Raw genomic sequence first — 21,247 nt, forward strand, 5'->3', positions numbered from 1 at the left:
ATGTTTCTACAGTGCTGCTGAGATTGGCTGCCACCCCTGGGTGGTTCTGCAGTCCAAACAAACAACAAATGAGGAGCTGAGACAAGGTGACCTCCTGTGGTCAATAATTTGCTAGACTGGCCTAGATCTGTTAGGGGACTAAGAATGGCCACCATCTCCATGCCATCTAAACCCACTTGTGGTACGGTCAGGAGCACGATTCCCAACTAGGACTCATCAGCCAGGTTACTTCATGAGCTTTCAGTTGCTGTAATCACACCCAACGGCTGCCATGTCTCCCTGCCCTCCGTGTACCAACTCTTCTCCCCCAAGGGCTGATGATGGCACAAACATAGAACAACATGCTTTAGTCACTGGACTCTGGGGTACCAGTGTCCCCTGACATTATGGGTGATGGTAACGAACAGGAATCCTAAAAGCACCATGGAAAGGGGAGGAAAAAAGAATAATCTCCTTAAAGAGTACTCCATGCTCTCCCTCACCCTGCTGCTTTTCTGATAAAGGCTAAAGCAATTCAGCACTGGAAAGGGGAAAGGGACCTTGCCATTACTTGTCAAGGAGAGCGTGGGGGAGGGATGAATATCTGCATGTACTTCCTGATAATTTATCGCTGGCATCTGTTGCAGCCTCTATTGCCTACTCTTTTGAAATATAGGTCACCCACATGCCCTGCCAATGCTCGTAAGCCAGGCTGTTAACAGAGTCTGATCCCTGAGCCACAATCCAAGGGTTAGTGCAAAGGACTAGGAAAGATAATCAGAGACAGAGGTTGCTGGGCTCTGTTTCTGAATGTGACTCATCCTAGTGACACAATCACCTGTCTCTCTAGCCTCAGTGTCCCTGTCTGGAAAACAGGATTGCTTTATCTACCTTCCTAGAGCAGAGGCACTACCAGCTACAGCCTCAGCCTGACTTCTGGGGGTCATTAAGTACAAAATAACAACACCACCACCTACAACCATGGTAAGAGCCATTTGTAAAGCAGATGGGAAGCTTTGGATAGAAGGTATCACAGAATTGGGAAGTGTTACTAAAGCAGTGGATGCAGTAAACTGAAACCCTTCCCACCCTCACAGTGTGCTCCTTGGGACCTGACTTATGAAAGCTAAGGCTTTAGAGTGACACTGCAAATGTTACCGGTGTCTGGGCAGGGAGAAGGGAAGCACAAGACAGTGATAGCACCTGCTGTAGCTTTTACGCCCTGGTAAGTGCTGCAGAGTCATTACAATCTCCTCAGCACCCCCTTCCAGCAGTAAAGTTCCCTGTTCAAGCTAATTAGGGGAATCCTCATTAGAGAGTCCTCTGGAGCCTGACAGCAGGCCAAATGTCCAAGTGGCACTTTAGCTGAGTGTATTTTTGGCCACTGGAGCCCATGGGCCAGAAATGGCTGATTTGATTCTGTTGCTTTGAGCTGAAACCAAAAAAAGTTGTCTTTTACTGTCCTATATCAAATGCCAAGAAGAAAAGGCCATCACCAGCCTCACAGGCTATTCTGTTAATTTCTCCAGAATCTGGAAAAGATATTCAATTCCAAGCACATGGAAGAAAGCTCTGGACACCGTGTCCCATGGATCACAGGGCATTTGGCTGACATGTTGCTCCAGGGAGAAGGAACCATCTAGTAAGCCTGGAAGAAAGACTAATGCCTGGTTTGTGGAGCCCTTGGGTGACTTCAGAGCACTCTGAGCAGCCTTGAGCCCCCAAACCCAAGCCATGCCACGTTAGTTCTGAACGGATGGCACAGTGCCTCTGTCTCGGGCTGGGGGTGCATGGAGGGCACTCCTAGGTCTGGCAGAGTTCTCGTTGCTGGAAAAGTCCCCAGCTGTCAGACTGAAAGCAGCCAGCCAGGTTTGGTGGTGCTCTGGAGAGCCTTTAGGCGTGGGCAGGTGCTAGTTGCCCCAGGACTATGGCCTTCCCAGTGCCATGCTGGCAGTGAGCGCAGCTGGCCGAGTGCTCTGCAGGGCAGAAGGCATCTCTTGGGCCACAGTAAAATAGCTAATTAAGTCAGAATTCAAGACAAGTCAGAGAAAACCTTTAAAAAAAGAAACTCTCTACTAAAAAAAATACTACTACTAAAAAGAATCCTCTCTACTTCTTTGCTCTCTCCTGGCTGCAGAATATTAATCACTAAGGGTCTAATGTGCTTGTGGGCAATAGATGTGTGGGAGAACCCGGGTTTTTCTGGATCCTTGGAATTAAAATTTCTCCATAAACATTTAATAAACTTCAAGGTATAAATGCAGAAGCTCATTGCCCCTTGCACTTCAGCAGTCAGGAACTTCTACCTATTCCAAATCTACCGCTCTGCTGCCTGAGCATATGTTATGCTTGGAGAAGCAGGCATTTTGTGCAAGACATGGATGTTGATAGATATGGGTCGCAGAAGAGGACCTGGTACATGTGAAAGCCCAACTCTGTGCTCACATTTGTAAATGTAAGCTAGATTGGCAACTATGTCTGCATACATACATGAAGATAAATGCTTTTAAGTCTTAGAAATGTGTATGAATGCACAAAAGGTGTCTGCTATCTATGGGGTGGGGAGTGTTGTGTTTATGTGACATGCTTTTAAAATAATCTTGGGTTTAGCAAGGTGCCTCCATCTTTGTGCGTGTTGCAGTGCAGAAGACAGCATTAAAGCCCGAACAGGTGTTAATCACTATGCACTGTAATAAATTCTAAACATAGGGAAAGGGCTTATTTATACATGGTTGCTCCTCCTACCCTGCACTCTGTGCTTAAGTCTTGGTGCTGCCTGAGAGAAAGAAGTGCCTGTGAGGTGCCAGAAATGAGTGCAAGAGCTGGACTTGCCCTGCCAGAGCAGGAGTTAGGGGTAGAAGCCCTGACCCCACCACTGTCCTCACGCCTGGGTATGCCTGTCCTGCTCTCAGCCCCCCACCGTCACCTGGGGATGGTATGGCTGAGTTGCGCAGAGCAGTGAGCGTGGTCTGGGAGACACCAGCCTGTGGTCTGAGCTGAGGGGAGACTGCAGAGGGAAGCTGTGTCATGAAGCACCCCAGGAAGCTGTTTGTTTTGGTTTTTTTTAAAGCTTAGCCCCCCTGATTGGAGCCAAGCCAGCTGATACAGATGGGGTGTTACAAAACAGAGCCAAGAGGCAAGAGCACAAGGAACAGAGCTATCTATAACCCTGACAAAGTTAGATGGGGTGAAGGTGGGGATAAGGGAAAGACAGAGCATGGCAGGCAGCCCCTGATGCTGAGAGCAAGGACATGATCGTTCGGCAACAGGATTTGGAGCTGATCGACTGCCGCTATCCAGCAGGCAGATAAGGCTCTGTGGCTGTCAGCTTAACTCTGCCGTTTGTGCTGTAGGGAGTTAAATAGAGCACACAGAAAGCCTGCTGCCGGGCGTGAAAGTCAAGGAGGGAGAGGGAAGAAAGAGGATGTAATTGGGCAGTGCCCAGGGAGTCGGGTGGAAGTGGCTGCGGGCAGAGCCCCTCCAGGTAAGTGCTTGCGGCTTTTCATCCTCCTTGTGACAGTCGGGGGACAGGAGCTTCAGGGGTGGCATTTAGGACAGAGATATTAATATGTGGGAGGCTGAAATTCTCCTTCTCAGCCAGGGCGAGTGCAAACACTGAACAGGGACAGCTATTTGTTGCTGCTTCTCCTTCAGTGGGGACTGCAGGGAATAGGCTCCAGCTCGATTTGGAGAGTGGGGGCTGCAGCGGGTGAAGGTTAGATTGGTTTTGGTGCCGTGAAAGGTATTCATGTATTTGGTGCATTGGCATTTGGGTAAATGATCTAAATAGCCTTGAAAAATGTGCTAGTCCAGGCACTGAACCTGCTCATCTTTCTCATCGAGATGCTAATTTAAATATTTCCTGGTGGTTTGCATGCCCATATAAAATAAATCAGCCATGGGAGCTCAGGGATGGGGGAGCTGGCACAGGTGTGGGGCAAGTGTCCCGGTGGGAGTGCAGTGCCCAGCTAAAATAATGGCTGTGGATGTTGTCAGAACCCCTCAGAGGGGATAGAGGATGGTTTATTTCTGTACCCTGGTTGAAATGTGTCTATCTAACTGCTGCTGTGACTGTGGGTGGCATGTCACAGAGCAAGCAGGGGGACAGGAGGGTCCATGGTGTTTCCCCTTTTCCTGCTTGCCTGTGAAGTGGGAGGGAAGTTGGAACCTGTTGTCAGTCACTTATTGTCAGGGGAGAGTTTATGGTCTTTGGGTTTCTAATTAGACTGAGCATTTTTCCTTCTTCTAATTAAGATGTAATTCCTCTCTTTTCAACACTCCCACTCAGTCTCCCCCGCCCCAGGTCCTCCCTTCTCCTCCGAGTCTCACTTGCTCTTCAGCTCCTGCAGTTGCTGCAGTGTGAAATCCCCAAGCTGAAGCTGGGCTCTGCTCAGCCCCACTCTAGCCACCACATCCATTTCACCTTAAAACAGAAAGGGAGCGCTGGTGGGGAATACGGGAGGGGGAGAAGAGGTTTGGCAGCTGCTGGTGCCCAGACCCTGGTGACCCTGAGCCACGGGAGAGGATGCACAGGTGTTACCTGCCTGCACGGCAGTGAGAGGGAGTGAGCTGGAGTCTGCTGCCCTGGCAGGGTCACCTCAGCAATTCAGCAGGTTAATCCTGAGCGTGAGGCTAATGTAGCTACTATAGCAGACTATTCAGGCACAGGCTTGTCTCTTTGGCACTTAAGTGAATCAGGCCTTATTTCTGCACTGAGAAGTTCAAAGTGAATTAAGGCTGTGCCTTCATCATGCTGTGCCTCCTGAAACATCCTCCTTCTCTCCTCCAAAATGGATCTGGTGCCTCAAAGGCAAAACACAAGTTAGGGAGGGGAAAGGACAATACCGAGCCCAGCCCCATGTCCTGCACCCAGGGAAAAGAATCCCACCCACTCTGCTCTGCTCTCCCCCTCCAGGACTCGGCAGGCAGGCTACAAGGTCATTCCTCCTCCCTCTGGGGCCGTAGGCCAGGCTGGCTGGTGGATGTGAAGACACGCTGGAGAAGACAACAATGCTGCCTACAACTGCTGGCCAACAGTGGAGGAGCAGGTTCCTCATGAGGTGGCAAGAGGCCTGTCGTAAGTAATGCCTACTCAGGTACAAAGTACGGTGATCCTGTTTGTCAAGGGAGTGGAAAGAAAATAGGTCACATCAGGGTTAAGAATAGGGGAGAGGGACAGCTAAGAATGGCGTTGTTTGAACTAATTCCTGATTCCTTTAGAGGCCAGGCTAGCTGGGAGGGAGAGCGAGACTCTAAAGCTTAAGATGGGCTTAAAGTGGGACAGTGAGTGATGATTGCTTCTGAATTCCAGTGGGCCTGGCAGGAGAGAAACAGTGAGACAGATACCACAGCACCAAGATCCACCCCGAACATTTCTCAGATTGGCATCCTGGAAGTTGCAGACTCCTATCTGTGGTAGGGATTTATACGTAGGCTGCTGAGCAAGGCTCCCAGCTCTTTATGGCAGAAGTCATGACAGATTTTAGAAGGGAATGCAGGGTGTGAACGCAGAATTCTCCTACTGGGCACTGCCACATGTAATGAAAATCAAGGAATAAATAAAGAAGATTTCTTTAAATTAAATTGTAAAAGTTCAGCCTGTGCATCTTCCCAGTGGACCAGGGCATCTGCTACAGTATCCCTGACTGCAGAGCAGAGACTGCTAGGGTGATGTGGGGCTTCAAGGAATGTACCTGCACTTCAGCGAAGTACCTGGGGACCACAGCAGAGGAAAGGGAGCTCTTGGAGAATGTCCATCACTACTGCATGCATAGACAGCCAAGCAGGTCTGTGGTTTCCCTTGCTCCTGCCCCCCGATCAAATTTGGGGTTGCCACTGTAAGAAGCTGGGGAAATTATTTCCTTCTCCAGAAAACAGGCATCCTTGTAATCCATCTTCACAGACTGGTGTATAAATTATTCATAATGAATGCTACTGACTCCTGACTTAATCTGATATTCCTGGATCAGCTTTCTGCCACCTACTAGAGCCACCAAACACCCCACAAAGTAACTTCATCTTAAAAACGTGCTGCTCATCCTTCTGTAGGGCTGGAAGATAGCTTCGAGTTCTGTTTATTGCTTCCCTGCCTCTCTTCCCCATAAAGCTGCATCCTAACCACTGCAATGAATTCCTTGGTCTCAGCTCACATCCTAGTAGATGCATTTCTTGCAGGGACTGCAAACTAAATCAGACCTTCTCCTCTCTATGATTTTAGTAAAATATTTCTAAGAGCACAAAGCAATATATGCGTAACAACAAGACATTTTTGGCACATTCTACATGGCTGCAGAAGCCTGGCATAAATCCAGTTCCTGAACATAACCACAGCCAGCTGCCTGAGACTTTGTTCCTACCTACTGCCAACATACTTACTGGTGGAACCCCACAGCCACCCAGCTGGGGCCAGTGGCGGGTAGGTATTTCGAGAGACAAGCCCTGAACAGAATGCCACCTGTATAGCATTACACACAGTCTGCTCTTGCCTTTCTTGGTGTACAAAGCAGCTAAGTGTTATCTCATCATCACAGCTGTCAATCTATTATTAATACTGTACTTTTGTTAAGCATCCAGGAAAAGATGGGGTCACCTGAGTGACTCATGGCGCTTTCCCTTCCGCACTCCAGCTCCCATTCTTTTAATTCTCTCCCTACAACAAGAGTGTGATGTATTCTGAATGGAATTAAATATCAGCCAGTCATACAGTACCTGCACTGCACCAGTCCGCAGGCTATGATCTGCTTCCATGGCAATCTCTGCTGTTGACCCCAGCCTTCACATGACAAGAAGGCATACAGGTGCTCAGGGTAAAGATCTCTGCTGTATTTCACCATAAGGATCCATAATTACCATTATAAGAGCAAACAGATTGGCACAGCCTGGGCTGATGTACACCTGAGATCTCAACTGTATGACAGAAAAAAATTCTTGAAGGAATTGTGAAAGATGGATAAAATAAAAAAGAGCTGAGACACTGCCTCTGAACACTTAACCCGTGGTCCTTCATAAAGTCATACAGCTTAGGATACAAACTGTGTAGTTCTCCTTAGGCTAACAGTCCACAAATCTACCAATTCTCACCAGGATCACTGGGAACACAAAAAGACCCTATGCAGGATGACAGGATTTGAATATGAAGGCAGCATCACTGTCAGAAGCCAAATCAATGTATAAAAAATGGGCTATGGGGCAGACTAAACTCTACAGAGAGCAGTGTGAGGGAAGAGAGGAAGAGTATGGCTGACTACAGAGTTGTTCCAGGCAGAGCTTCTCCAGACCATGGGTCTCCACCGGCTCCCTCTCCTATGGCAGTCCTTTCACAATTCCCTTGGGGTTAAGAAAGAAAACACCTGCTTGTTGGTTCTTTGTCAAAACGCATGACAGAAAAATTTGTTTTCCAGTCCAGGACAATAAATACATGCATTTTAGTTACCACTCACCCCTAAAAAGACTCTGCCAACCCCAAGTGACTGCCTTCTCTGGAGAAAAGTGAGAAACAGAGAGAACAGAGTACGTCATCCAGACAAACCTGCTTCAGTTTTAGTCAAATGCTCAAACTTGTCACCTTAAAAAACAGTGAGGGAGCTGAATTTGCTTCCCACATTGAAGAAACTAATCTAAATTCCACAAAAGGAATTAAGATGAAGGATGCAAATGTTTTACATAGTCTGCTTAAACATAACTCCCACTCCTCTAATGACAGGAGGCAGAACGCTTGCTTTCCTGTTGCTGATGCTTCTTTGTCACAGAAATTAGAGTTTTAAAAGCCACTGGCTCCCAGGGAGGTATGGTAACTAGTGTCCTGACACCACTCACGGGATCTGGACCCATGTCTGGAATGGTGATCCATAACAACTCTAAAAAATGCTGTTTTGTGGATTGTCCAACCTTACCTTTCAGATGCTGCAGCAGAAAGGGTGTGTTGCTAACCCTTCTCCTAACACCCCTTTCTTCAACTACTAACCTTCATTTTTTTTCCTTATCACCATTGCTATGGGCAATTTTGGTCAGGGGAGATACTTGTGGGGCTATTGCTGTGGGATTCAGAAAATATTTTGAGAGCAATCACAAGTACCAGGTGTTTGGTGTTTTAGGGTCTCCTTGTTAGACCTTTCTAACAGCCTTCTTGGTCATCCTTCTGTAATGTAATCTAATTCATAAAAAAAGTCTCTTGCCACAAGGCTCACACAACACTCTGTGGATATGGAAAGCAAACGATATCCTGATTTAGAGGCTAACTTAGACTTAAGTCTGATCTGTCACAATGACTAGGATTCAAACTGCAGGAGCACAACTGAGATATAGGCTGTTTTGTTTTCATTTTTCTTAAAAGCTTTTCATTAACATGTCTATTTCTGAAAAAAATAGAGCTTCATAAATCTATATCAGTCCCTCTTCTCTCAATCCTGACTGTTTAGAAAGAGCTGTCCTTTATCAGAGGTGACATCTCCCACCACTCTCTGCTCCATTCTCCTCTGACAGGTTCCAGTGCTCTAGTATCTAGCATCAAAGTCCTCTGGGATGCACTGTTCTTACTTCGTTGTGAAACTGGAAGGATATTTGCTTGCTTGCTCATAATAAAAAAGACTAAGAGGAAACTCATGCTGCCAGGGTGCAGGCCAGCAGTAAGGGGATGTATCTGTGAGGAAGCTCATTACACTGCATGGCATTGCGGTGAGGAGTCCTGCTGTGAGGGTCATATTGTAGCCGTAGCTGTTTACAAGGCCGCAATGGGTGAGGATGGGAAAGCACTGCTCTAACACATGCTCTCTCTCTCCCCTACTTTTCACCTACCAGTGCTTGGCTGTTGGCTGTCGCTATGTGCTGCAGAGTCCTTCTTTGCTTGCCCTTCCTCCTGCAAGTGTAACAGTGGCAAGCTGGAAGTGGACTGTAGTGGCTTGGGCCTCTCTTCCATCCCCTCAGACATCCCCACAAACACCAGGACCTTCCTCTTTCTCAACAACAAACTCAGCATCCTGCCGGGAGCAGTGTTTTCCAACCTCTCTGCCCTACAGAGGCTGGATCTATCCAACAACTTCTTGGACCAGCTCCCTCAGAATATCTTCAGTGACCTGGGGAACCTCACGGAGCTCCAGCTGAGGAACAACAGCATCCGGGCCTTGGACAAGGACCTGCTACAACACACAGCCCTGTTGCGCCAGCTGGATCTTTCCATCAACGGCCTGGCCCAGATACCCTCGGGCATCTTTGATGACCTGCCTGCTCTCCGCTCCCTCTCTCTCAGGTCCAATCGCCTGCAGAGCCTGGACAGGGTGACCTTTGAACCACTAACCAGCCTGCAGCAACTTCAAGTTGGGGATAACCCCTGGGAATGTGACTGCAACCTCCGAGACTTCAAGCACTGGATGGAGTGGTTCTCCTACAGAGGTACGTGCTTGCGCAGTGGGAGCCCAGCACGGAAGCTGGTTTTCCACGGAAAGACAGACAAAGGCAGGCAGGGAAGAAACATGGGCAGACACATCTGGCAGGTCAGGCTGACCTGAATGCCAGATCTTAGCCAAGGAGCATGAGGACCATGTTACAACAGTAAGAGACAGTTTAGTGCCACCGCACCTTCACGTAGCAACACTGCCAGGCTGAGAAGTCCTCTGCAGCCCCAGATCTTCTATCTCCTTGTTTTGTTTCTAACCTGAAAGATTCCTCAAATAACATCACAATTTTAGGATTATAAGTTCCCCTCACCCTTCCTTCCTAAAGAGAAGGAATGCTTTTCACACTTGAAAATAACTGTCCCATTCTCTTCCTTAAGCTGGGAGAAGTAAAAGCCAGATTTAGCTGTAAAGCATCAGGTTTGCTTTCAACCAAAGAGCCACAGGAAACTGTCACTTAAGAAAATACCGCAACTGATACTGGTAAATCCAAACTAAAGCTCAAGTTAACAAGCCAGGCCCCAAGTCAGACTGGCTATAAAATCATAATTTCAAACCAAGCAGTTTCTGACAAGTTTGCATGTCCAGCTTTTCCTCGAAATGTGGAAGGCTGGAAAGGTACGTATCACCTAGCAGCAATGCTGATGGGATGACACGCTTTCAGCAGCTGCGACTCAAAGAAAGATGGCACATTTTACAGGAATGACGATTGAAGGCCTTCTGTCGCTGGAGCCAATGAATAGGAAAGGGTCTCAAATCACATGGATAGCAACAGTCAGCTGTCACATCCCTGCTGATCACAGCCATGCTGCAAAGAGATTATCCACACCTTTGGCTACACTGCAGTCTGAAATACCCTTTTGTATGAGCAGAATCAAACAAGCATACAAGTGCCACTTTCCTATTTTCTTCTTTTTGTTTGTTTTCTTTCTTGAATCTCATATCACAAAGTCGATGGAAAGCACACAGAGTTAACTTTGCTTTTTTTTCCCCTTCCAAAGAAACTGCCCAAACTCACTCAAGCATTTGTTTCAACATCTGTCACTGTTTTCACAGAGGGGGGATAGATTAGTTGTTAGAAGATGGGACTGTGTGTCTGTTGTTATTTTGAGAAGATACAGCCTGGTCCTATCTTTCTGCTTTAATTTCCCCTTCTCTAAAATGGTTCTATTGACACTTACATAACTCACTAAACAGTATGAAGCTGACTTAATAGACAGTTTCAGAGGGCTTTCATGTCTTAGCCTGAAAGATGTCTATGCAGATATCATGGACCATGAACTCTACTGTCAAAGCCAACCTAGGCGCAAGCATCCCAGCCAGCTGCCATGGTTGAAGCTGTTCCAGCTATGGAGGGCTAAGGCATGCAAAATGTCTCCCAGTTAGGCAAAACAATCAATTTAAAGGATACTATGTGTGCTCTTTCTGCCCAGTGCATGAAGGCACAGCTATTCCTCCCTCCCTCCCTCCACCTTTGACAAATACTGAGGATCTGGCAGGACATGGAGGTCTGCAGCACCTCCTGACTTCAGTGTCACCCATGAACTCTAGAAGCATCCTGCGCTAGATCATGGCTGCCTTTGGGGGATGGGAGAAGCTCTCTGAATACTGTCTCTACTCAGCAATGCATTCACACATGAGGGACTGAATTTTATAGCTCCACTGCTATAATAAAGCAGTTCCCCGCTTGATAACCATAATGCTGCTGTGCTTGACTTCTCTAGGGCAAATCCTTAGCAGGTATGAATGGAATCATAGGAACTTACCCCACTTAAGAATCTAGCTCTGCTGTCACTGTATGAGGATGAAGCTGTGGTTCACTCCTATTATCTCTATTTGGACAGGTGGGAAAATCGACCAGCTGGCATGTACCCTGCCCAAGGAGCTGAAAGGGAAGGATATGCGGATGGTGCCAATGGAAATGTTTAACTACTGCTCCCAGCTGGATGATGAGAACAGCTCTACGGTGCTGGACAATACTGGCCCACCTTGCACTAAAGGAAGCCCAACTCCTTCCAAGTCTAAATCTGGCCCAGAAACAGAAGTAGAGCCCAGTGTGGGATGCCCTCAGAAACAGCGATATAGGCCTGTGAGTGTGCGCCGGGCTATTGGCACTGTGATCATCGCAGGGGTGGTTTGCGGCATTGTTTGCATCATGATGGTGGTGGCAGCTGCTTATGGATGCATCTATGCCTCCCTCATGGCCAAGTACCACCGGGAGTTGAAGAAGAGGCAGCCACTTATGGGTGACACAGAAGGTGAACATGAAGAGCAAAAACAAATCTCTTCTGTGGCATGAAACTCTTCTAGGAAGGAAGGGACAGCAATGAACAAAGGTACCTGAGAGCAGTCAAGCATGGGGTCCTCCCAAAATACATCTTCCCAGACAGACAGATAGACTGTGCTATTTCTCCACTCACCCGAGTAGTGCAACATGCCTCTGGGGGGGGGGGGGAAAGGCAGGGGGGGGGGTCAAGGCACCTGGCTCAAACTCTGTTCCTTTGCTCCAGGCCCACTTTGTGCCCTTTCACCCTTGGGCCCTCCCAGACAAATAAAGCAGAGTCAGACCACGAGTGCTCGCTCTGCCTTATGCCCTTACGCAGAGCTTCCCTCGCATGCCTGCTGCGGAGGCAGCTGGCACCTTCTGGGAACCTGTGTCATCCTCTCAGCTTCAGTCCTGAGTTGTCCTGTATCCTGTCGAGAGCTCTTGCAAACAGAGAGCAGCTCTGTGAAAGCTTGTTGAGGAGCAGGGCATCAGAAGCATCCATGCCTCACTGTTAGGGTCACTGCTGTTTTGTGACAGTAAGTTGCTGCCCACCCTACCAGTCAGTGCTGCCAAGCGCACATCAAAAGGGAGGCAAGGTCTCTAGGGGATGACAACAGTCAGGGGGAGATTTCCCTTCTCACTTCTAAAGGTGGAAAGACAGCTGTATCACTCTTAACACATTGCCAAGGAGCACAGTGTCCCTTTTTTTGCTCCTGGCCAAGTCCAAATCTGTGAGCTGACACACACACGTCATTTATTATAGGTGCACAGAGAGAGCCATCCTCCTGTACACACACACACTTACTGGCTCATTTTGATCCCAATACACACACGCAGTCAGCCCCAACTCCAGACATCCAGGCACCCCACCTGCCCATGCTGATCTGCCCTCTGCATGCAGCCGTGAATACATTCAGCCACTTTACCTTACTCTCACCATCGTAACAGAGGATAGCACCTTCCAGTTCAGAAAAAATACATGTGCCCTGCCACTGAGGAGCCAACTAAAACATCCCAGCCACAGTGCAGACCTGGGGGAAATGGGCAGGAGAGGATGGAGAGAGGCAAAGTTATTAAGATTACAGCACAAGTCTGTGGAAATGAGTACACAGAATGAAAAAAATATGGTGTGTTCTTGCTTTCTATTTTATGTTTTCTATGATAAATGGAGAGGGTGAAGATAAGGATATGAAGCCTCTGTTTGGAAATGTTTGATTGGCAAAGCAGAAGTGGATCATCAGGAAAGACTAGAGGAGGAGGGGGCTTACCAGCTTTGGTAGTGTGAGCCTAAGGGAAGGTGGCAAGAGAAGACACACAACCCAAGAGCTGGTGTGGCTGGCAGAGGGTCAAGCATGGCGTATGGAGTAGGGTTACGCAGCAGGGGTGACTGAAGAGAGGGGACACAATTCTGGAGGGTCTTGAGGTGAAGGCTGAAACTTGGACCACAGCATGGCACAAGTGGGAGAGCCCAGGAAAGGTCTGGCACAGTAGGCAGCGCAGACCTCACGATCACTGCTGTGTTCACTGCCATCCACAGCTGCACATCAGTGTGCCCACACACACAACTGTGCCCACTGTCACGTAGGGTGACTTCCCCCAACCAGATTTTAAATCCCTTAGACTGCAGTGCCTCCTATTAGTCTTAGCTCTTTCAGACCTGACAGGGGCGGGGGAAAAAAAAAGTGAGAGGGGAAAAAAATGAAAGGAATTCAACATAAGGACTCATTTTGTATCACTGGAAGTAGGATAAAATGCTGTCTCCAGGGGAGAGCGCACATTGCCATGGTAACCTGCTCTAACCCGTCACAGTGGGTACTCCTGGGCGAGGAAGATGACACCGGAGGTCTTGCATCTGCAGTGCCTGTGGATAGTGTGATCCCTGCCATCAGGAAACAAGCTGGCAGCCAGCCCAGCTTTGCAGGGTGTTTCGCTAGCAACCTGTGTTCAGAGCCCAGCACGCACCGCAGGTGGACCCTGCCACGGCACGTCACCTCTTCCCCCTGCTCCAGCTGGATCCCAATGCCTTTGGACATCTCACAGCCCTTCTGCTCGCTGCTGCTGGATCCCTGTGGAAGTGATGCACACTGGCTCCTCACCCCCTTCTGGTCCCAGACATGTGGTTGTACTGACTCATGGGCATGCAATGCCACATCTTTAATCAAAGCCTGTAGTGGCAAAATTCCTCCTGGCCTACCCAGGGCCACCAGAGGCAAAGAGACTGGACTGTTTTGGCATGACTTCCCTTTGACACAGGGATGCATGGGACAGGGGAGGATCTTCTTCAGGTAGCAGAAGACCAGGCTGCCCTGAAAGAAGGACTGGGAGAAGCAGTGCACCCCCAAGTGTGTGCACACATTGCACCCCCACTCTCAGCACACTGCTTGTGGGGAAGAGGAGAAGGAGGAGAGGGGCTGGCAAGATGTGAGGAGGAAGGACTCTTCTCCCATGCACTGTATAGCCACTCCAACCATCCCATCTGCTGCAACCATAGCCCCCTCTGAAGGGCAGAACTGGTGCACTGCAGACTCTGTATGTGTGTTACTGCTGCTCCACATTCCCATCAAGTCTAGACTAGACCCTGCCTGCTGGATCCAAACCTCTCTCCAACATCCCTCTCAGAGGAACTTCTCCCTTTACCATACTGGACTCCACAATCATACTTGAAATGGGACTTGAGTCAGAGTGGTATATTTATAGATCTATATTTTACTTGCATCAAATAATGGTGAAACATTGCACAAAACAAATGGGATCTATATATGTGTGTGTGTGTATGTGTGTGTGAACAAGAGAGTGAGAGAGAGATTGTTTTTTAGGGGATAGACTAGAGATAAAATGAATAGGAGGGAGGCAGGGCACAATGCAAGGGTTGGGGAGGGGGAAATCCTCCTTTCCCTGCACCTTCCCTGTGACCTCCTCCTGCCCTGACAAATTTTTCTTTGTTGCTAATAATATTTTCTATATCTTGTGTTGTGGGGCTGATGATGACCTTGCCCATCCCTTCCTTTTTGTTTTCATTTATAAGGCAGAAAGTCTGGATTCATCTCAACCCTAGACAAGGGACTGCTATGTTTAGAAATCCACCCAGGAAAACAAAAGACAGGAAAGGGAAGAAAAGAGAGGTGCTGAGAAACATGAAGGCTGGCTGCTATGGGGAGTCCCACTGGAAAGCAAATACTGTGCTTGGAAGGACAAGGACCTGTCCTCTTACATGCAAAGTAGAGTAACAGGGTTCCCAGGGAAATGACCTCTTTATACCACTGCTTGCAAACAGGCTCTTACACTGTTCCTAGCACACCTGGAAAACAGGCTGCCCTAGTGTGACTGCGCTGCTGCTCTGTCCACAGGCACTCTAGGGAACACGGTACCCAATGTGGTCAGAAACAAAGCTCTCCTGTGGGATGCTGGATACATACAGAATGAGACCCAGAGCTCCCTGTGTGCCCAGGCAGTGGGTTCTGCTGGTGTGTGGGGACAGGGGCTCCCATTCTCCCTGCAGGCATGGCCAGGCATGGGGAGAATCCCCCTGAATGCACCCTTTGCTGCAGGCAGGTGTACCAATGTCATATGCAGGTGCCTGCCCTCAGGAAGAGATCTGGGGAAGGTGGGTCCAACACATGCCATGGCAATGTAGGGGCTGGCAGGACCACCAGAAACATCCCTTCTGCTTCCCCAGCTCCCCTTCCCCTACCACCTGGGGTACACAGGCAGGTACACTTCTTGCAGGGAACAGATGGCACGTGTAGTTTCTTTTTCTTTTTGTTACTGTTTGAGGGAGAGCAACAAGATTTTCTAAAATGATTGAATGGAGGTTTCTTTGGCATGAGACTGAAAATTTTTAAAGGTATATTATATTTCTGGCTTGTTGTTACAGAAGAATAATAAAGAATGTATTTTCCTATACTGCTTCTTGTTTAAATTAGATATCTCATAGTAACCTTCCCTTTCTCCCCTAACCCCTGCAAAATCAAACACTGCCAGGATACAGCCAGCCGAAAGAAAAAGCCCCTGAATTCCCACATATGTGTATCCTTGTCTGTACATAGCATTTGAACTTGTAATGAACATGCACATATACACACACACATACACTACATCAGTGTAAGTCCTAGGCAAGCACGTACCTGTAGTTGGGGTGAGGCTGTAGGACTAAAGACACAGTCAGCCAAGGTGAGACCCCAGATCTAGAAACACACACACACGCACACAGAGTGCTCCAGGGACACAGCCAGACAAGGGCGATTGTGTAACAAGGATAAGATACTGTGGCAATCAGCTCATTACATAAAAGTAGAAAGGGCCAAATTAATCCCTAGTGTAAGAATGCAGAAGCCAAAGGAGTTATATTCAGGTCAAATTTGATTCCAAAAGCTTTTTTTTTTTTTTTTTTTAATTAGAGCATGATGTTCAATAAAACTTAAAGTAACAAACAGTGAGCTATGGGTTCCTACATCTCCAGATTCCTGACCCTCCTGAGCAAGGTTATTTTGAAATGAATGGAAATTGCTGTCTAATCCTATCGCACCCCTAAGTACACAAGCTGTCACCCCTAGAGCTAAAAGAGTCTCTCCACCAGCTGTTCGCTGGCTAGGTCTATCACACACAGCTAAGAAGTTTAAATTCCCCACTTCTCCACTTCCAGTGCTATGCATACACAATTCATCACACACTCTTCCTGTGAGAAAAAGCTCATCCGGATGTGTGTGGAACCACAAAAGATGTTAAACCCCACCACAAGGAAATCCTTGTGCTACAATACTCACACTGTTATACTCGGCCACCCTGTTACTCAGTATGATCTTCGGAGAGAAACTGGGAACAGAACTCAGGTACTCTTAATCTGATAACAACTGAGGCATCTGTTCTGCTGAAAAGGTATGTGCTGCCAGAGAATCATCATCATTGTTTAACAGTATGGTGTCTATGACACATAGTTTAATCTAATTTTGCCATGTAGGTAGAGGAGCGCACACAGATACTACTACGCAGTTCATATAGTACCAGAAATGTAGAGGAGAAAAAAAGCAAAGCCAACACTCTCATCCAATAACTCTAGGCTTTTTTAGTTCATGAATTACCTGGGAGCAGGCTGTGATTTTCTGCAATTTGATTAGATTTCATTTGGCAAATGTATTTGCCCTGTATACCTATCTACTCATGCACACATATAACTCCATATATATAAACATGTAATTATGTATATGTATATAAGATACATGTAAAATATATAAAATAGAATTCCTCCTCACTATCTTGTTCATCAACAGCTTGCTGTGACAGCTTGAACAGTGTTTGCTAGTACTGATTGGAAGCACAGGTCAGAGGGTCAGCTTCTATCCTCTGATTAGATGAGTACGAGTCCTAGCATGGGATTTGAGGACCAAAAAGCCTTCCCTCCCAGAATACCGAGCAATATAGACAAAACAATAAGCATTCCCTGATGACTACAGCTACAGAATGAAGTGAAAGCAAACAAAGATTTCCTGTGTCGTTTTGTGGAGCTCCCCACATCAGTAACAGCCCTGGAAACCTGGGGACAAGGCAGCATTCTCACAGCTTTTCTGCCTTTAGAAGGTGGGGAAGAAGCAACCAACAGGGGCTAAACCTCTCTTTCCCATGGTGGCATTGTGCTGCAGCCAAGCAGAGGCCATGTGCAGGGCACCCGGAGCCAAGGAGAAAGCAAAGTGTGATGCTAAGAATAACTCTGCCTTGCATGGAGCTTCTGGGCCAGGACAACAATGTGCTGCTCTTTGCTTGGGGCTCCAAGTTGAGATTTGGCCCTTCACATTTGCTTTTTCTGTGTCCTAACTTGGGGATAAACTTGTTAGAACAGCTGCAGAAAATCAACTCATAAAGGGCACCAAATGATTGACAAATACAGGTATTTGATTTGAGAAAATATGCATAGACGATACACTGAGATATTCACCCAGCTCTGCATAAAGCTCAAGGGAAATATCCAGAGTAACAACAATGCTTTGCATTTCTATAGTGCTTGCCTTTGGCAGCTCTCTGGGAGCTTGCAAACATTAATGAATTCACAGAGGCAGAGATTCAGAGAGCATAAAGGCCAGAAGGGACTTTAGATCATCCAGTCTGACCTTCTGCATATCGCACGCTACTTGGGAAGTGTGCGCAAAAGAACCACAAACATTATTTGAGGGTGGCAGCAAATGCCTTGCTGTGAAAGGCTTAAAGAGCTCAATCTGTTTAGCTTATGAAACAGAAAACAGAGAGAAGTTATCCTGCAGAAAGTCCAACAGTGAGCATTTACATGCAGCTAAAGCGAATTTTCCAGAAAGGCACCTGCCTTTGATTTGAAAACATTCAAGAGATGAAAAACCCTTTTTTTCCCTTGGTACCTTACTACAATAACTATTCATGCTCACTGTTCAGCATTCATGCTTAATATCTCATTTGGATCTGTTTGATTTCACTTTCCTGTCATAGGTTTTTGTTATGCTTCTCTCCCCTAGATTAAAAAAAAAAACAAACGTTCAGTAATCAGCATCTCTCACTGTGAAGGTACTTCATACTCTAATCAAATAATCTCTCTTCTTTTTGGTAAAATAAGCAGATTGAGTTCATTAAATCTTTCACTGTATAGCATTTCCTCACCTCTGGAGCAATACTGTTGCACTCTTAAAAAATTTTCCCAACTCCTTTTAAAAGTATGTTCCTCATCCACCAAAATCTGTGCTCTGTATTATAGATAGCACCTGACTCTTGGCATACAATAGTAAATATCATCTTTCCCTCCACCTCCCCACCAACTATGTCTCATAACACACTGGCTAAGCTGTGTGAGTATTTTTCCTACTCTAAAGATGGAGACATATGGAAACCCTAGGGCAAAACTCTACAAGTCATTTTGAGGGAGCCAGATTATGGGAAACTGGTTCGGTTCCCACTCATAACCATCTTTATAGTAGCATAAGTTCACTGGATTTTAAACAAGAGACTCCAGATGTATGCAATTCTTGGCAAGAAAAATCTAGCCCTTTATTTAAACTGATGGTCCCCTTCTAGCCGTCTTCACTTTCTAATCCACTCATGGTCTCATGGTTATTTTTCACATCCCTCCCACTGGACATAAATGTCTTTGATACCTCAGTTTTTCTGTTTCTCTCCCACTTATTTTCATCTGATTGTGCCTGATCATCCCTTTTTCAGTGACTGCCTCTGACCAGCTGCTTTTCAGATTCTCCCTTCTCTGATCTCCTCAACTGTCACTTCTCAGCTGCCACAAAACAGGCCAGCCCCCACATCCCCATCTGCTTTTTAAAGGATTGTTTTCATAAGCAGGGGCTTCTCTGCTCACTCTTGTTTACTTTGCAAAACCCAAATCAATCAAGAGAAACCACCATGCTGTCAAACACTGAGAGATGGGTTTGGGTCAGCCCTAATTCTGGCCTTCCAGGTGCTGTGCTGGGGCTTTCAGCTGCATTAACAAGCATATTTTTATACAGTCATGACTAAAATAATGGAGTGTGCGAATTATATGGCAAAAAGGCCCAGCCTTGTACCCAAAGGGAGCGCAAACGTGAAGGGAGAGTGCCCTGAGTGACAGCCATGCAGCTTGCTTGCTTTCTGGTTAGTTGTACTGTGGCACAATGAGACAAGGGACTTCAGCTGTTCCCTGGGGATGGAGAAGGGACTGAAAGCTAGCAGAGTCTCATCTCTTTCTATTCAAGGCACTACCACCTTCTTACAAACTTTTCAAGCTCCAGCTTAAACCCATTTGGCTTTTTACCTCAGATTCCAGATAAAGCTGCATTACCCTAACGGCTAGAAACGCTCTTCAAGTTTTGCACCCTACATATTTTCATCGCCTATATATGCTACACGGGCTTTATACAAGCTGTGCGCTTTAGTTTGTTTCCTCCAAGACAGCTTTATTACAGCAATCCTATCTGCTGAAGCCTTGCTTCCATATGGTTAAACAAGCTGGGTTCTCCCAGGCTCCTCTCATGGAGACAGGCTTCCCTTTCCTCTCATCATCTTTCTGTCCTGTCTCTACCTGTCTCAGTCTGTATTCCTCTGGCCAAAACTGTAACACAGACTAGAAGGAGAGGTCTCAGACGGCTTTGGGCAGGAGCACAAACACGTCCCCACTGGTACGTTTTACGGCAAGGTTTGCTTCATGGCATCACACCATCACTCACCATCATTTTCCAATCACCTAATATAGAAGTTCTCAGCATTTTTATCCTCAGCTTTCTGAGGATATGTTTACCAACTCTATCCTAATGAGTTAAAAAACCCCATTCCTTAATTTGTGAGACAGATCCTAAGAGCACACATGTTTGCGAGCCAAAGGCTAGTGAAGAACCGGGGGGAGCACAGCAGGATGTAGCTGAGACACGGTCAGAGCTGTTGGGAACCTCTGGATCTAACCAGCTGCCTTTCAGCAGGGATCTCAGGACTGAACTTGGCAGACAAAGGTTCCCTGAATTTTATGTGGGCATCAGGGGGCAATACAGTCTACACTGAGGATCCTTACTGAGACTTGGCAAAACGGGCCAAACAATTCCCAGAAGACAAGGGTTGCCCCTAGTCCTGCTTGCTGTGCTCTCTTCCAGATCTCACAGAGTTCCCAGCTTACAGATTTCTAATATTAGTTCTCAAGCATATGACCTTGTCTGTCGTGCTACTGAAATTCATTCTGTTTCTGGTACTCCTGCCAAGGTCAAATAAGGCTTTCTCTATGAAATCCTGGTCCTTCCCTGTACTAGCCATGCCTTCTAGTGTTGAATCATCAGGACACCTCCTCACTACATATCACTATCTGTGTCAGGGACACAGGTTAATGTTAGCAGACTAGTCCCATGGCTGACCATGGGGGAGTGCTACAAGTAACCTTTTGCTAGACATCTTGCTGCTGCCATCATCCCCGGCTGACTTCTACCTCCTTGTCCCTTGTAACTCCTCTACCTTTCCTGATCTGCTCCAATTCAACCTATCATTTCTTACGTGGCAAGTGCTTTACTGAAATACAGAGATGAGACCTTTGAAATTTCTCTTCCTTCTAGGAAAACAACCATCTGAAAGGATGGTATGATAAACTCATATTGCCTGACTCCCTTTCCCCCTAACTGCTTGATAGGAATTATACTTTCCCTCAAGATCTCCTCTAAAGCACTACAAACATTACAGAGGTCACACTTACAGGTCTGAGACTGACAAACTTATTTCTCCCTCTTCCTTAACCCCAACTGCTGAATTTTCACTTTTCCAGCCTGCATGGAGTCACCAGTCTGTGGGTAGAGTTGAAAGAAATCCTTGCTGTAAGCCTGTTTTTCCACGTGCCAGCTCTGCCAGGGCTGGAGAGCACCCAGGCCCAGCACTAGGTGCGCTAAGCAGCTTGAGCTGCTTATTCCCAGTAGTCAGCTTGTTACTTTCCCAAGGACGGTACTGCTGTCCTTATCAACAACTTGGGCACAGAGTCCTCTCTGGTTTTGGTTCAGACGATATACTCCTTGATGTTGACTTCACTTCTCAGCGAAGCGTTCCCACTTCTCAGTCTTTTTTTTTTTTTTTTTTTTAAATAGCTGAAGAATCTTTTGTTGTTTGTTTTAATCTCCTTTGCAAGGCCCAACTCAGCTTGATTTGT

At 46.9% G+C, this 21,247-nt stretch overlaps 1 protein-coding gene across 1 annotated transcript; it reads left to right on the top strand.

Moving 5' to 3' along the window:
• The first annotated feature begins 3,434 nt into the window (after positions 1–3,434).
• On the top strand, positions 3,435–11,941 carry LRTM2 (leucine-rich repeats and transmembrane domains 2). Its single transcript, XM_010076096.1, has 4 exons — positions 3,435–3,463; positions 4,895–5,056; positions 8,776–9,366; positions 11,213–11,941. Exons 2-4 carry the CDS (start codon positions 4,990–4,992, stop codon positions 11,665–11,667), a joined length of 1,113 nt encoding a protein of 370 aa, XP_010074398.1. The 5' UTR covers positions 3,435–3,463; positions 4,895–4,989; the 3' UTR covers positions 11,668–11,941.
• Positions 11,942–21,247: the final 9,306 nt, after the last annotated feature.

This window comes from Pterocles gutturalis, unplaced genomic scaffold (assembly GCF_000699245.1).
Source record: "Pterocles gutturalis isolate BGI_N339 unplaced genomic scaffold, ASM69924v1 scaffold12253, whole genome shotgun sequence".
Taxonomy (NCBI): Eukaryota; Metazoa; Chordata; class Aves; order Pterocliformes; family Pteroclidae; genus Pterocles; species Pterocles gutturalis.

Bases quoted from the DNA above. Each gene is read 5' to 3' on its own strand.
- LRTM2 (XM_010076096.1), top strand. From the start codon at position 4,990: ATGCTGCCTACAACTGCTGGCCAACAGTGGAGGAGCAGGTTCCTCATG. The intron at 5,057-8,775 runs GTAAGTAATGCC...TTCACCTACCAG, and splicing joins GAGGTGGCAAGAGGCCTGTC to TGCTTGGCTGTTGGCTGTCG. The intron at 9,367-11,212 runs GTACGTGCTTGC...CTATTTGGACAG, and splicing joins GGAGTGGTTCTCCTACAGAG to GTGGGAAAATCGACCAGCTG.